The 16,200-nt window shown below is 38.1% G+C and overlaps 1 protein-coding gene across 2 annotated transcripts in view; it reads left to right on the plus strand.

Moving 5' to 3' along the window:
* The window catches only part of chd5 (chromodomain helicase DNA binding protein 5), a 45,931-nt gene that overhangs the window by 2,401 nt on the left and 27,330 nt on the right, over positions 1 to 16,200 (plus strand). For both annotated transcript variants that reach the window (XM_044122629.1, XM_044122630.1), the window contains exons 2-4: positions 9,235 to 9,386; positions 13,905 to 14,123; positions 15,537 to 15,655. In XM_044122629.1, coding sequence (XP_043978564.1) covers positions 9,235 to 9,386; positions 13,905 to 14,123; positions 15,537 to 15,655 — 490 coding nt within the window. The remainder of the gene's footprint in view (positions 1 to 9,234; positions 9,387 to 13,904; positions 14,124 to 15,536; positions 15,656 to 16,200) is intronic.

Raw genomic sequence — 16,200 nt, forward strand, 5'->3', positions numbered from 1 at the left:
TTTGGTTCTGGTTCTGGAGATGCAGAGCAGACCAGAACCAGAAGACCTGAGAGGTCTGGAAGGTTGATACAACAGCAGCAGATCTTTAATGTATTGTGGTGCTAAACCATTCAGTGATTTATAAACTAGCAACAGTATTTTAAAGTCTATTCTTTGAGTAGTCTATTCTTCTACCGGTAGCCAGTGGAGGGACTTTAAAACTGGTGTTATGTGCTCTATCTTCCTAGTTTTAGTGAGAACGCGAGCAGCAGCATTCTGGATCAGCTGCAGCTGTTTGATTGATTTGTTGGACAGACCTGTGAAGACATTGTTGCAATAATCAATGCGGCTGAAGATAAACGCATGGATGAGTTTCTCTAGATCTGGCTGAGACATTAGTCCTTTAATCCTGGAAATGTTCTTCAGGTGATAGAAGGCCGACTTTGTAACTGTCTTTATGTGGCTCTGAATGTTCAGGACAGAGTCCATCACTACTCCCAGGTTTTGGGCCTGATCGCTGGTTTTTAGTTGTAATAACTGAAGCTGTGCACTGACTCTAGGTTGTTCGTCTTTAGGTCCAAAAATAATAACTTCAGTTACGTAAGCTGAATTCTGCTTCTCTTGATTAAGTTGATCAAACTACCTAATTTAGCTCAGCTCAAACCAGTGATGTTTCACCATTTTATTTCATTCTGCTATGAGCATCTATTTGTTTGAATCTTGAGACAATGCTTAAATAATAAATCTTCTTCTCCTGCTTCTATCTCAGATCACTGTGTTGAAAGGTTGTGTCTATAACAGACTGAGTGAAAAGCAAAAACTACAAATGAAAAATTCAAAGAAATATCTGTGCACAATGACTCCTGTCATTATTGTTACAGACTCAAGGTCAAATAGACTTGAAATACTGTATCTCTTATCAACTAAAACTTAATTTGAGAGAAGCAATGAATTAAAGTCTATTTTTTAAATATTGTACCACATTAATATTGGGCAAAAGAGCATCCACCTCCATGTGTATATGCCCATAAATATCTAAAACTGATTGTAATATGTTTTAAAATGCAAGCCTTATAGACAGTGTCATGAAGAGGGAGCTGAGTCTAGCCAGTGTTACTCTGCACTGGAAGAAGTCAGTTGAGGTGGTTTGAGCATCTGATCATGAAGCCTGCAGTTGGTGGCTTTCCACTGGGAGCAGAACCTGGAGCAGATCTACCAAGATTAAATCTTCCATCATTAGAATGCTTTGATGTCCCCCAGTATAAGATGAATACACGGCAGATGGATGTATGTGTTTCCATCTGTAGCTGCTCCCCTCTTAATCCAATCCTGGGTAAACAGAGGATGGATGGATTATTAAAAAATTTATGAATGCCTCAATCATTGACAAATGGCATCTTTATAAGCGTGTAATGATGAAGAGAAAAAATGATAATAAGAAAAGAAAAAAATAATAATTATATCACTTCTGACTTGCAGGCGTACCTTGAGAGAGAACAAAATGACCCAATTGTTTATTAAACATGCATTTAAAAATAAATATGTACTTGCCTATTGTAAGCCAGAAGATATCCAAGCAAGGATACAATTTGATAAAGAAAAATTTTTGGCACATTAGTTAAAAATTTTAAGTCCTGGCTCAATGTCATTATTTTTGCACGTTTTTGGCTGTCTAAGGACACACATACAACATATACCACAGTGTATGTTGTATGTGATTCATATTGATTGCACTGTCTTTATATTGACATAGAACTATTTTGTCCAGAAAGTACCAAGAATATAACATATATGTAATATCATATGACTATAATGTTATATGATATTACAAATTTGTTATTTTCTTGGTAATACATGCAAAAGACAATTAACTTTGGTCAAATAACAAAGATTACGCTCTGTGTCATAAGCTCAGCACTTTCTTAAAGAGGCATTCTTTCAATTAAAACACAACAGTTTGGGAGTCTGTCTTTGAGGGACTTCATAACCGTAGATGCTGTCTCATCAAGTCTGCATTTATCACAGCTCATGGGTTGGCCTCAGTCCCTTTGTGTTGCTCGAGAAGCTTACACTGTCACAGGCTGTTTTGTTATGTTTTCTGCTTTAATTGCTTTGTTCTTTACTAAAATTAAAAGATTACCATGGGCTTTTGTGTGCCTGCAAATGTAATCCTCGGTTGGATAAGGGTCTATTTTTGGATCACTCACTGTGAAGGTTGACACAATTTTTCTTCATGCTGTGCATGCACATAGCCTAAGAATAAGAGAATCTTTTTGGTGTGCGTGTTCATTTGCAGATTAGCAGTACCTTGTTTCAGTATTGTTTTTTTCTGTTCTTTACAGGACTCGTTGAATTTAGATCACATTGTTTCTTATTGCCTTCGTCCTTCCATCAGCATGAGCACTTTAGTTTTTAATAGCATGTTTGTATTTTTGAATCCTGCAGTCATCCATAAGGAAAGAAAATCTTTACTTTTTAGATTTTTATGGAGCAGGAATTCTGAGCAGCATAAATTGCCGTAGATGATTGTGCATTAGGGCCAACAGAAAAGGAAATAATGTTATTTCCAGTTCGTTTCTACTTCTTCACTTAGGATTTGCATGTGAACCTCTTTTTGAATGGGTCAGTATGCCAGCCAAGTCCTTGGAGGAAGGTCAGAAATGTTTCTATTATTCAATTAAAATTTTTACAGACAGTCGGTTTGGCAAGTAGAGTTTTAGTCATCTTCCTAACTGAAACCGATGCCAGATTTCCCTTGGGAATGTGACTGAGCAACCTCATCTTCTTCCAACACCTGGCACAGCCTGGTACAATCAACAAAACATTTTTTTGTCACAGCTTTCCTTCCAGGGCCTTCACGGACCATTAGCTACATTCATTGGTCTTTTTATTTGGTACATGTGTATTTGCTTGATAACAAAGTTCCCAATCAAGTAGGAGAAGCTCCAAGTATATGCTTCACAGCTGGCATGAGGTTTACTTCTTTTAATGTTGTATTTGGTTTAGGTTTAACCATTCTAATGTCTTTGTGTAAAGATAATTCAGTTTTAGACTAATCTGCCCAGAGAATATAATTTCAGAAGTCTTGTTCTGCAATCAGTCTTTGGCACTGCGTAGGTGCATTGGAAGCCCAGATTGCTTTGATAGCTGCCTTCAGCTCATCTCCCCTCTTTGGTAGGAACACCATTGTCATAGAACCAGCTTTTGGTACTTTTGCCAGTGTGTTTAGGTGCCAAGTCCTGCTGGAAAATAAAATCATTGTTTCCATACAGCTTTTCAGCAGAGCGAAACATGAAGTGCTTTAACATTTCCTGGTAGATGGAAAGAGTGTTTTGATATGAAATGTGACATTTGTAGCACATGTTTTGAATGCTGTGTGGTGGCTCTTCTGGAATGGATTTTCCTTGACAATTTTCTCAAGACTGCTGTTGTCCCTTTTGCTGGTGTACTTTTTCCTACCATCTTTCTTCCTTCCACTCAATTTTTTGTCAGTGTGATTGGGTACAGGACTCTGTGAACAACCAGCTTCTTCAGGCAATGACCTTTCGTGGCTTATCCTCCTTGTCAATGACTGTCTTCTGCACATATGTCTAGTCAGCTGTTTTCCTCAGGATTGTGTAACCTACTGATCCAGAGTAAGAGAATATTTAAAGACTTACTCAATTCAAACGTCAGTACGTTCACTGCTATGCTAGATCATTTTCTATAAATTGTGTAAATCCCATGAAAAACTGTAATCTTAGTACATAAAACAGCAAGGAACAGCATTTCTCTTTCATTATCTTGGAAACCACTACAACTAAAGCAATTGCACACACATGCAGGTACATGTGCTTTCTAAGATAACTATACCATGAATGTTAAACTCAAAACTTCACATGGCAGATAAAGGTAAAGTTGATGTTATCCTAACCATATCTAAGGTAGAATAAACTTCTGAGGCAATCAAATAAAAAAACAAACAAACTGGTTTGACCAAGTTGGGAAATTTAGATCTTTAACAAGAAAGACATACACTAGCTGGGTGCGTTATTTGATAGACTCTGTAGTACTTGGTTAGATGCCAGAAAATATTGCAAACATTCCTCTTAATTATGTTTATATAATTGTATATAATTGTCAGCTGCACATCCATGATGCATGATCTTCCATTCCACAACATCCCAAAGCTCCATTATTGGATTAAAATTTGGTTACTATGGAAGCCATTGGGGTAGAGTGAACTCATTGACATGCTCAAGAAACCAGTTGAAGATGACAAACTTTTTTGACATATCAATATTCGACAGTTCCATGCAAATGCCACCACTAAAATTGAGAATCCGTTTACAATGCAGCATTTTGTCTGTCTGTTACAGTCCTATTTTTCAGATTTGTTTGCTGATTGTTGTCCAAGTTTCCTATTTGTAGCACACTGGAGTGATCCAGGAGTGGTGTGACATATATTGGCATACTGAATCAGTGATTTATGGTCAGCCATTCATTCATTATTCTGTCACTGCAAGTACAGTTTAAAAAGTTTCTGGATTTTAGCACTATGTAATGAACACAGCGTAATTCAAAGCTGTCACCTTACAACGTCTGAGCCATGTCATCAACTGTGCATCTAAGAGAGATGTAAGGCTTGCTGTGTTTCCATCATGTCTTGCCTGGCAGGCACCGAGCACGCATCTGAGACATAAAAGAGCTCCCTGTTTGAGAAACTGAATACGTGCACTGCAGGTTGTCCTTTGAATGTGAGAAATATTAAGAAAAAAGAAACATGTGTGTCTAGCAGAGGTGTACAGGAGAGTTGTAGACACCTCTATCCATTCCGGTTAACGTTTCACCTTTAAATGTTATCTGGAGACATTGATCACATAAGTTACCAGTAGAGTTTTGGAGAAAATTTAATCTGACTATCCCAAGATAGCACAATGGGTTTGACATAGCCTCTGATTAAAGCTTTAAAATCAAAGTACTGGACTTATAGAGTACCTCCTGCTAGCTTTGCTAAGTAGCAGATAAGTGGTTGTTGAGGTTTGTATGCCTACTACACAGGAATCCCTCCTCCCCAGTCTCACACTCCTGCTACCCAGGGGAGTGGTAGACTGCAGGGCTAGTGTCGGCTGATTGACTTAGATACATGTGCTGCATACTTGATGCCTTCCGGTCTGTCAGTGTAAGACATAGAAAGAAGGAAGACATGCAGATAGATGGACCAAAAGAGACAGACAGGAAAAGACTCAGAATAGGAATTAGATCTGCTCAAACTGCACAGGGCAGTTACATCCCATGTGAATCTGATGTGTTGTTTGGGGATGTCTGTCTCCCTTACTTACTCCTCTGTAACCCGCTCTGGCATCACTGAAGTCTGCTGCGCTCAGCAGTCAGCACGTTTGTTCACAGCAGCTGTTAGACTGTACAGCTGACAACCCGCAGCCAGTCGCTTTAGTCCCAGCAAGCAGAAGACATGCACTGTGTACCTCAGTGGTCCTCCTGGGAGTTACCATTTACCGGCAGGCGAGCACTCCATTTATTTGTGTTTTGATGATTAAAGTTGATCCACACTCAGTGATGTGTGAATATGAGACTTATTGTGCCAAATGCCCTGCTGGTTTGATATTGATTCATCAGGTTTATTTCAAACAGAATAATTGTATATTTTAATGAAGTGTGTTTTCCAATGTAATAAATAAATAAATAAATAATAATAATAGAAAAAAATGATACAGTGCTATTTGGTTCAACACTAGATAGAATAATGAAACCTTGGAAAAAAGCAAGCTCATTAAAAGATTCAGGTTTTAAAATGGAAGATGTCAGAAATGAAAACCGTTACTGAGTTGAAACAATGTTCTGCCTATTTAAAACAAACATGATTCTTTTTTTGAAACACATTTATATGTGTCACACCTCTTTAGAAAGCCACTTTATTTGAACACAATTTGACCGAAGGAAAAAAAACTTTACAATTTTATTTGAAACAACAAATTATCAAATTGCCAGCAGGCTTAGGATCACTTTTGTAGATTAAGTTGCTGAATTTAACTTTAGCCTGACTCAAAATTTTGCACACTTTCTGAGTGTCTACACACAGTCTATAAGTATTTTTACAAATCCTCAGTTTAACTAAGAACTGTGACTTTGCATTTCTTAAAGACTCGACACAGAAGGCAATGTCACTCACTCTCCTTACCTATGGAATTTGCGTGAAGGTGAATGTCGCTTGCCTTACTCCAGCCAAGCAACCAGTGAAATTTGTGCGTGTAACATGCTTGTGCATGTAGATCAATCAATCAATCAATCAAACTTTATTTGTATAGCACATTTCAGCAGCAAGGCATTTCAAAGTGCTTTAGATGTGCTCACATGGTGCTCTGATGGGTCAACACAAGAAATATTCACCTTTTGTTGCTGTCACACTCACATCTCTATGTTGAGTTCACTCCAATGGCAGTAAACTTTTGCCTTTCACTGTCGTTCATCGCTCCCTGTGTGTCAAGCCCATTACACATTTTGTTTTGATTTAAACTATCCTGTTGTAGCTCTGGTTGTGTCTAGAGATATTGTCCTTAGTACCTTTTTCTGACTTGTGGCAAACATTTTGACAAGTGAGACTTCTAATTTGTCCAAACAGGATTACATGGCCATTGACAGGCCGAGGTTATAGATGACTAATTGTTATGTTTTCAACAGATTCCCTAAAATGAGCTGTGGATCTCTGCAGCTCTATCAGACTAACCAGGGACCTCTTAGAAGCTTTCTACAATTAATACCCTCCCTGCCAGACCTTTCTGTGTGGCAGATTGCCATGTAATAGCAGATCTGATGTTGTACTGTACATTTTTCTATTCTTAATGACGGAATGATGCAATGTCAATCAGTCAATTAGTCAGTCAGTCAATAGGTCAATCAATCAGTCAAGCTTATTTGTTGTTCCAAACATCCTCAGTTTTGAGATTAAATTCCTCACAAGTTGACTTGATTAGTGACTTTCAAAGACAACTGGTGGATTTCTTTAGGCATAATCTAGAGCTATGAAATAGGGTACCAGTACTTTTTACATTTTGCCGTATTCTGTATTCTTTTGCATAAAAATTTAAATGTATAGCTTGCCAATGCACAATGTATGTGTAAATGGCAACTTGCTGATATGTTATCCATAGTTACTCCTTACAGTGCATGCTGCAGCATAGCAAAAGACTTATTGCCATGAATGGTGCTGGTCATTTAATTCTCAGTAGCACTTTGTCCTAGAACATCTTGTCCTGACAGAGGGTAATCAATACCTTGAAAATGGAGTGGATTTAAAGGAGAACTTGTGAAAGAGCTTGTATCACTGGCATCAGGACAAGTATTCTTTTTTTTTTCTTTTCTTACAATTTTTCTAACTTCAGCTTTGAAACTCTCCAAAAAATTCCAAAAAACAACAACAACAAAAAAACAAAAGCAAAACCTGGTTTTCAGTTTGTGAAATGTGTACCTATTTCAAACAACACAGTTTTTAAAAACTGTTGGTGTTTCAAAATAAAATACTACATTTACTTTGTAACTCAAATCTTAGGGTCAGGTATTTTATTAGTCATTCTTGAGAAGTGGGGCAAAATGGGTTTAAATTGTCCCAATTTTTAAAAAAAATATTCCTCAATCCTTTGTATGCCAATATGACATATAACATTTTAGAAGTGTAAAGATACTAAGGTGCAGGCTCCCACTTGCAACATTTTTTTGAAAATTACTTTTGTAATGGACCTGACCTAGAACTTTGTCATCAACATCTGACAAAAATAAATATAAATTTTTTTTAAATGACCCTATTAGTGATATTTTTACTCAGTTTTACAGACAAATGCTTCTCAAGAAACAAAAGAAATATTATTTAAAACAAAAAACAACATAAAGAGTTGACGCAGAACTGGAGGTGGTGACAAATTAGTGAATGAAAAGAAATACTTGATACACGTAAAGTAACCCCTTTTATGTAAAATACATTAAAATTAATTAACTGCACATTTAAGTGAGATTTGTCAACACTATCACTGAAAGAGTCATACTGTCAGTCATGAACTCTGACGGCGTTGACAAAATGCCAAACTACCTCAATTTATATAATGTTACTCTGAAGGAGGCTGTATGGTAGCTCATCAGGTCCATGAAATCTTTACAGTATACTAATATTAAGCGTTTGATTCACAAAATGTCATCAAAGTTTTGTAAATTGTCAGTTATGGTGTTGACACATAATGGTTGTGACGAACAACTTGTGCTTTATCCATAGGACCTGTTTTGTCTCTCTTCTCAAGATTCACTGAGCTGCATAAGTCAGAACAATCTAAGGTCCTGATCTAAATTTCCTTCAGACAATTTGACAGATATCCACCAGTCTGACACTTTTCAAACAGTTTTTTAATCAGTATCTTTAGGATAGTGCAGAAAATTTGTATGCGACTGTTTACTTATTTTTTTCTGATGCATACAAAGTAGCTATAAATTGCCACCACAGAAATGGCTGTGACACAAGATGATAAATCACACAAGTTGGCTGTCATATTTGTTAATATCAAGCTAGAATGAGAAAACAATTAATATTGATTACTGCAACAAATTCTTCTCAGCTTTCAAACACTTCTTTATATGTGGTGCTGGCATCAAATACAAATTGAGCTAAATCTAACAATACACGTTTCGTTGTTTCTCCAATCAATATGTAGCTTTTTTTTCTGTTTTTAAGAGCACCAAGTGGGTGAAATAGATTATTTCCATGAATCCATAAGGTGTCTAAATTAATAATTTTTAAAATTCCTTTAGCAAGTTACACCTCGGCCACACCAATATCACTAAACCATAGTTAAACCTCCAGCTTAATTATAACTGGAAATTTGATCAGTTCTTGGCAGAAGTGAAGAAGTTCATTGAAATGACTTGGTGTTTTTTCACAGACTCAAACTTATGAACCCAATTCTTGTTTTCAAAAATACAAAATTTTTCTTGAACATATATTCCACCCTAAAATATAATAGTCCAGATATTTTTAACAGCATTAATATAACATTGATACCTATGATAAGTGTATGTAAACCTCACAGTGAATCTTTAAGTTGTTTGTATTTAATTTCTTTCAGTCCTTACTTCCACAAATATTTTTCTTTTTAGTCTCTCTTTCATGTCTTTTTTTTTGAGGAAAATTAAAAATAACTATTAACAAAAACTATTTCAGTTTATATGGCATATTTTATTAAGTATGAACACGAACATATTTTTCTCTGTGTCCAGACGAAGATGATGAAACTGAGCGCAACACTGTTCCCCTCACGGCCCTTGCAAGCTTCTTCTCTGATGAAGACTCCCTCAAAAAGCAGAAGAAGAAAAAGCCCAAAAAGATAAAAGAGGGGAAAATACCCAAAGTTAAGAAGAGGAAAAAAGAGGTAAGATCTTGTTCACACACAGCCTCGTCTGTCATCACCCCAAACACAAAGGTTTGCCAGGAATTCTGGCTCAAGCTGTGCGGCCTCATTCTTTGATTCTCACGCTATCACAGTTTTGATGCTTTTGCAATTGGATCAGAGTTCTGGTTTGGCTGCTGGACTGCCTCTGTAATCGAAATGAGAAGCAGTGGACTGTTACAAGGCTAGGGGAGGTTGGCAGCAGAGTCACTGTTACTGCCAGTGTAAGCTGTGGGCGCCAAGTGCCAGTTTAGAGTGTGGATTTGTGCCTGTGGTGCTGGTGCTTAAGGCTGGGGCTTTGGGGTCAAAGTGACGGAGTTTCAGCCAATATAGCAACTGTAGTCCTGGTTGAGCTTTGACAGAGGTGATTTGACATCAAGGCTTATTCAGAATTATATAAAATTTTAACAGTATTACCTTGTCCTTACAATAACCTATTCTACAATGAAGATGCTGCATAAGCCAGCAGCCTTCTTAATGCTAACAAGTCAGAGAGAACATTGGTCTAAAAAGTAGACAGATAACACAGACTATCTGGAGACATTATCTATTTACAGAATAAGGATGAAGGGTGAGGTTTTCATGTCAATTCCTATAGTGTTTATCATAATATTATGTTTTTCTGTATGTGTGATATTTAGGATGGAGTAGGAAACAACAATTACATCAGGAGATCAAAGTTTAAAGCATTGCACACATTCTCCTGAATGTAACAGCAACTCATCAGGAGTATTGAATACTCCAGAAACAAATCTGCTACAATTACATCACAAATCCTGCTCACATTTGGTCTTAGAAGACCTTAGAAGTCACTATGACAGCAACAATAACAAAGACTAATCAGATATGAAATAATAGGAGCCAGTAGTGTTGTCCTCTTGTTCCAGAGCTTCATCTTGATAATTCCTCTGTTTACTCATTCATCATTATCTCTTTTTAAGTGATTGCTAGTTTCCAGTAGCTCAAAAATATAACTTTACCTTAAAAATATATTTGCAACATCACCCTAGCAGCAGTGTCTAGCTGTACCTCTATTATGTAGATCTCCAGAAGAAGATAGCTAACAACCTACTGTGAACACCCCACAGGCGTTTTTGTGCAGCAGTCTTCCACCTTGGCTAACTCAGTTAGGAAAACTGTCATTTTCTCACAGCACACCACATATGGGTTTACCAATAAAAATGCCAAAAAGACTGATGAAATGTTCGACATTACAAAGAGTAATAATTAACTGCCTTAATTATGCACTGTACATAAGTCAGGATCTAAACAAGTTGTCTTGAGCCTCCTTGGTTTTCTAAACACAAAACCTCAGTAATTACAGTAATTCAGTGTAATCTCAGTGTTTTCTGCCCCTGCATTGGCAGTGGCATTCACAGCACCAGTGTCATGGCCAGGAAGTTCCCCAGTGTTGAGCTGGAGCTGCCAGCAGCGCTGCGAGGAGCTTGACTGGTCAGGCTGCCACCCGGCCCTTTGGCTCTTTATGGGAAACTCTGAGCTCTGCTGGGTCTCACTGGGCTAATGAGGAGGGCAGACTCCCTCTGACTCTCTCTGTTCTAACCTCCATGGAACACACTCTGGTATTCGCCTCTTTTTCACAATTATCTTTCTCTCTTTCTTTGTTTTTTTTTCTTTCAGTCTTTGTTTCCTGCTTTCTCTCTCTCTCTGTCTTTGGTAGCAACCGCTACAGTGGTAGCGGTTGCTACCACTGTAATTCTCCTCCAATCGCTCCCCAAAGGTTGGTGTCAGACAGGGTCTAAAAGTCAATTGGGGTCAGAAACTGTCAGTGGCATATCCCAGTCTGAGGTTAGGGCTGCTGGTGGGAGGAATAAAAGCTCGAGAGAGCCGCAGTATATTTGCTTCCCCTTTTCTCATCTGCAAGGAAAAGAACAAATACAGGAAAATTAGGGTTTCTGGTTTTACTTTTTTCTCTTGGATTGTGAGTCAACAAAGAGCTGCTCTGATTTCATGGAAGAAAAGAGGTGGCCATTGTTTTACAACCCTAAAAACCCCTCACAGCAGTGATATTGTAATAAATTCTTATTGAGCTAGATTTGATTTTAAAAAATCTACATCTTCATTTATTTGATATTTACCACAGCATCCGCTCCAGTTCCCCCGGGGCAGCAGCATTAAGGGAAACCTGCTAATTTGATTATCTTATCAGCACTTATCTGATTTTCTCACCCTTTGAAAGTAGAGGTAGCCACTTTACTTCTGTGCCAGAGAATCATCTTTTCATCTATGATATGTATTTAACATTGAACTCTGGGCCACCACCAGGTTGTTGCAGTTCCAGTTCCAGCTTGTCCTTGTGGCTGCTCACAGTGGCAATTCTGCTTCTTTGCTTTTTCCTCCTCCACTTCCACCTCCATCTCCACCCCCATCCCCCATCCACAATCTTCAATTTGCTCTTTCTTCTCTCACTCGCTCTCTCTCTCCATCTTTTTATGCATAAATGAGATTTGTCTAGACGGGTGCTGAAGCACGGGCTTCGCAACCACAGGCCTCTGCATAACAAGCTCGTTATGCAAACGTGTCTGATTGGATGGCGCCGTTCCATTGGCTGCCACTGTGATGGAGTGTGTGTTTGTGAGTTTGTGTGTGCTTGGTGGTGGTGGTGGGGTGTGGGGGGTGGATCAGTTGTGTGATAGAAAAAAAGAAGAGTGAGGGAGGAAAAGAACCAGGGAGAAGTTAGTATATAGACTGAGAGAGAATTTAAAGGAGTGGATGGGGTGAGGGAGGAGAACTATAAGATGTGAAGAAGAGAAAGTGGGAAGAAGATGAAGAGAAGTAGTGGGGGGATGAGGGGGGCAAAATCTAGAAAGAAAGAGAGAGAACCAGACACTGCTCAGATTCGGTCACCATGGCAACACAGCCAGGCTGCTGGTAGGGTTGGCGGGCGCTGCAGCAACGTGAGCCTTACCACTGCGCTACAGAGCAAAACGCCTGCAAGTCTCTCCATGGAGCCAGGCAGGCCTGCAGAGCAACAGGCAGCAAACTGCACAAAGCCTCTGTGCACTCGTTTTACTCCACTTCTAGTGGACGCACATGTTCAGTAAGGCATGTTGTTTTGTCATACATTCCATGCAACTGCAAAACATTGCAAAACGGAATATTAAAATGACACGTCTGCAAACTAATTGCAAATTTTGGACACGTCTGCAGCCCATAAAATAAAAATAATTAATATGGTTTGACACAAACAAGGAGAGAAACAGCATTCACTTTTTCACATGCGCACAGCATAAGGAACCTCCAGTGAATTTCCCACTCTCTTGATCACACAAACAACACCTGTTAACTGTTAAGCCCATATAGCCTTCCAGATGTCCCAAATTAAACAGGCAGGGCACAGCTGAGTTTTTGATTAGCAGCATAGCAAAAGGTGTTCTGTTTCCTGGTTTCAATTAATAGTCAGCTCTTTAAGAGGATGCAAAATACATGCAGCAGAACTTATGAATCCTGTTTTAATTGTTAATGTGGATTCACATACAGTAGAGCTGTTATATTATGAAATGTGTGGCACGCTGGACTTCTTTTTAAGATAGACATAATATTTCTCCAAAGTCACCTTCAACAAGTAACATCATTCAAGCATCAGTACAATAAAAAAAACTGTGGCATTAACACATAAAGTGATAAACTTGTTCAGAAGTGGTGGTGGTATAAAGAGAGAATGTTCTCTCTGAAATAACGATTTCATTCCTCAAAGCATTTATATCTAAGCTTCTTATTACAAAATAACAACATAAAACAATCTAGATTGGGATCTGTCTAGATTAAGATAAGAGAAATGAGTTCAGTCTTATTGTATTTAAGCGTAATTATTTGAGTTTGACTGTAGCACCCATAGATAACCAATGAATTTATTATTTTCTGTAGTGACATGTGCCTTTTTTGATTGACCGCGCAATAATCATGCAGAAATTATTGTGATTTGTATTCTGACACTGGATCTGTAAACATTTTGAGATGGAATATGCCTCAGCAGGACAGTGAGTGTCTTTGTGTTTGTGTCACTGGTGTGTACCAATGTGCAAAACCGCTTAGTTATTATTACTATTATTATATATTATATATTTATGCAAGTAACTGTTTTCAGATGTCACACTAAGTATATTGGAGTTTGATAAGCAAAGAGGTAATTCTGTAACACACACGCACACACACATATAGATAGATAGATAGATAGATAGATAGATAGATAGATAGATAGATAGATAGATAGATAGATAGATAGATAGATAGATAGATAGATAGATAGATAGATAGATAGATAGATAGATATATGCCAATATATATATGTAGCTATATCTATCCATATATATATGGACATATATATATATATATATATATATATATATATATATATATATATATATATATATATATATATATATATATATATAAATATTGCTGTTATCTGTAGAATTAGATGTAATAAACCTATGAAGTGTATGTATTTAAGCATATTTTGTGTCTTTGACTGTACCCTAGGGAGGAATGCAGCCAAGACTTGACAGTGATCTCGAGGAGATTTCAGAGATAGAGGAAGAACGTGAACGGCCAGAAATTGGGTCTGAGAGCGAAAGCAGTGCATATGGCCCTACCAAAAAAAAAAAGAAAAAACCCAGGGAGAAAAAAGAAAGGAAGCCCAGGAAGAAGAAGAGAGATGAGGATGACAACGATGATGACGATGATGATGGTAACATGAAAGTAAGTCTACAGTAACAAGTCTAATGTTCAAGTAGATAGCATTTTCTATTTCATGCCTATAAATCTATAATATTCTCAGTCCTAATAGTTTATCCTTGATATACATTTTAGTCGACAAACTTAAAGGTATTTTGTACAAATATGGCTGACAGAACATGACATACTTCAGAATAAGTGGAACCTCCTGTGTAAACTCCCTCTTCTGACTTCAGTTTATTTTTTTAAATTAAAAAAAGTGACTGCATGTTTAGTGTTGGATGAGAGGCAACAATAAACAAATAGACACATCAGATTTCATCCATCCATCTATCCATCAATTTTCTATTCACCCTTTGTCCCTAATGGGGTCGGGAGGGTTGCTGGTGCCTATCCCCAACTAACGTTCCGGGCGAGAGGCGGGGTTCACCCTGGACAGGTCGCCAGTCTGTCGCAGGGCATCACAGAGACACACAGGACAAACAACCATGCACACACACACTCACACCTAGGGAGAATTTAGAGAGCCCAATTAACCTGACAATCATGTTTTTGGACTTTGGGAGGAAGCCGGAGAACCCGGGGAGAACCCACGCATGCACAGGGAGAACATGCAAACTCCATGCAGAAAGACCCCCGGCCGGGAATCGAACCCAGGACCTTCTTGCTGCAAGGCAACAGCTCTACCAACTGTGCCACTGTGCAGCCCTACATCAGATTTCAATGACAGTAAATGTACATTTTTAATAAAGCTACAGTTATCTGAAAGATTAGGACACTTACTTGGGTTTCCAGAACTGGACAATTTTAACAGACAGTAAAAAGGTTGACTTATGGTAAAATTATTTTGAGACTTCCTTAAAATCCCTGTCCATACCCATAATCTACTGCAATCTTCTTTATGAACGAATTAACTCTCTCTTCAACAGCACTCAAAACTCCTTCTTTTACAAAGCACTCAGTATGATGTGGCCTTGTGTAATTTTAGCTATTTTAGAAGGTAATGACAATTTTTCCATTTTACATAAGATTTTAAAAAGTATTTTCATCTTTGTTATTGCATATTTGTTACTGGAATATTTCACTATTGTCTAAATTGACATTGCATTTTGTCTAAATATTTTTCTTACAATTTGTTCTTCATCTTATAAGATCCCTTTGCATTTCCATCCATTTGCAAATATATCTGCACATCGTCTTTTTTAAAGACGTATAGTACAATATCTTATTGGATCTACGGTTCTCCAAACCATTCTATTATCTAACAGTGATAATAGAAGAAGAAAGCATCCTCTGTACGTGTTTTTCAAAGCAGAAGACTAATTGCACTGAAATCAGACCACATAGATCATCTCCAGGAAAGTAAAGACTTCAAATAAAATTATTTTGTGTTTTTTAGTAATAAACGCATTGTGCTTCTTGTCTTTGCTCCACTAGGAACCCAAATCCTCCAGCCAGCTGATGCAAGAATGGGGTCTTGAGGATGTTCAGTATGGGTTCACGGAGGAGGACTACAAAACAATCACCAATTACAAGGCTTTCAGCCAGTTCCTCAGGCAAGCATCTACATTCTTTTGTATTATTTTTGTCTTTATTAAACTGCTTTGTTTTCTTTCAGTTCCAATTGTTTGACAGAGTTCCCAGCCTTCCACAACACTTCTCAGTTAGACCAGAGTGCAGCTTGACAAGCTAACACTGCTCTTTTTGTTTGAGCTGGAAAGCTCGGCTGTTGTTATAAAGAGTCTGTCTCACCTGGGGCTGTCTGGCTCGACTAAGCCTCTGCTCTGACAAAGTGGAGCATGAGCTCCTGCGGTGCCCCCTGTGTGTAGTCAGCTGCTCGTTGGATGCCTGTGACAGCCAGGAGGCTTTGGGACTCAGTGCTCTGACCCACTATCTTTTACAGGCCAGCCTGCCAAACCTCAAGCGCTTGCCCGACAAATCTAACACGTGACAAACTCAAACCAAGGAATTGAAAATAAAACTTAAAGGGCAGTGGGGTGTCAGTAAATCAGGACCCAGTTCCCTCCAGTGCTGAGAAAGAAGGAAATTACACCAGCTGAAATGAAATGTGACATAATAAAGCTGTTGTTGTTGTCTCCTC

Source organism: Gambusia affinis, linkage group LG07 (assembly GCF_019740435.1).
Source record: "Gambusia affinis linkage group LG07, SWU_Gaff_1.0, whole genome shotgun sequence".
NCBI lineage: Eukaryota > Metazoa > Chordata > Actinopteri > Cyprinodontiformes > Poeciliidae > Gambusia > Gambusia affinis.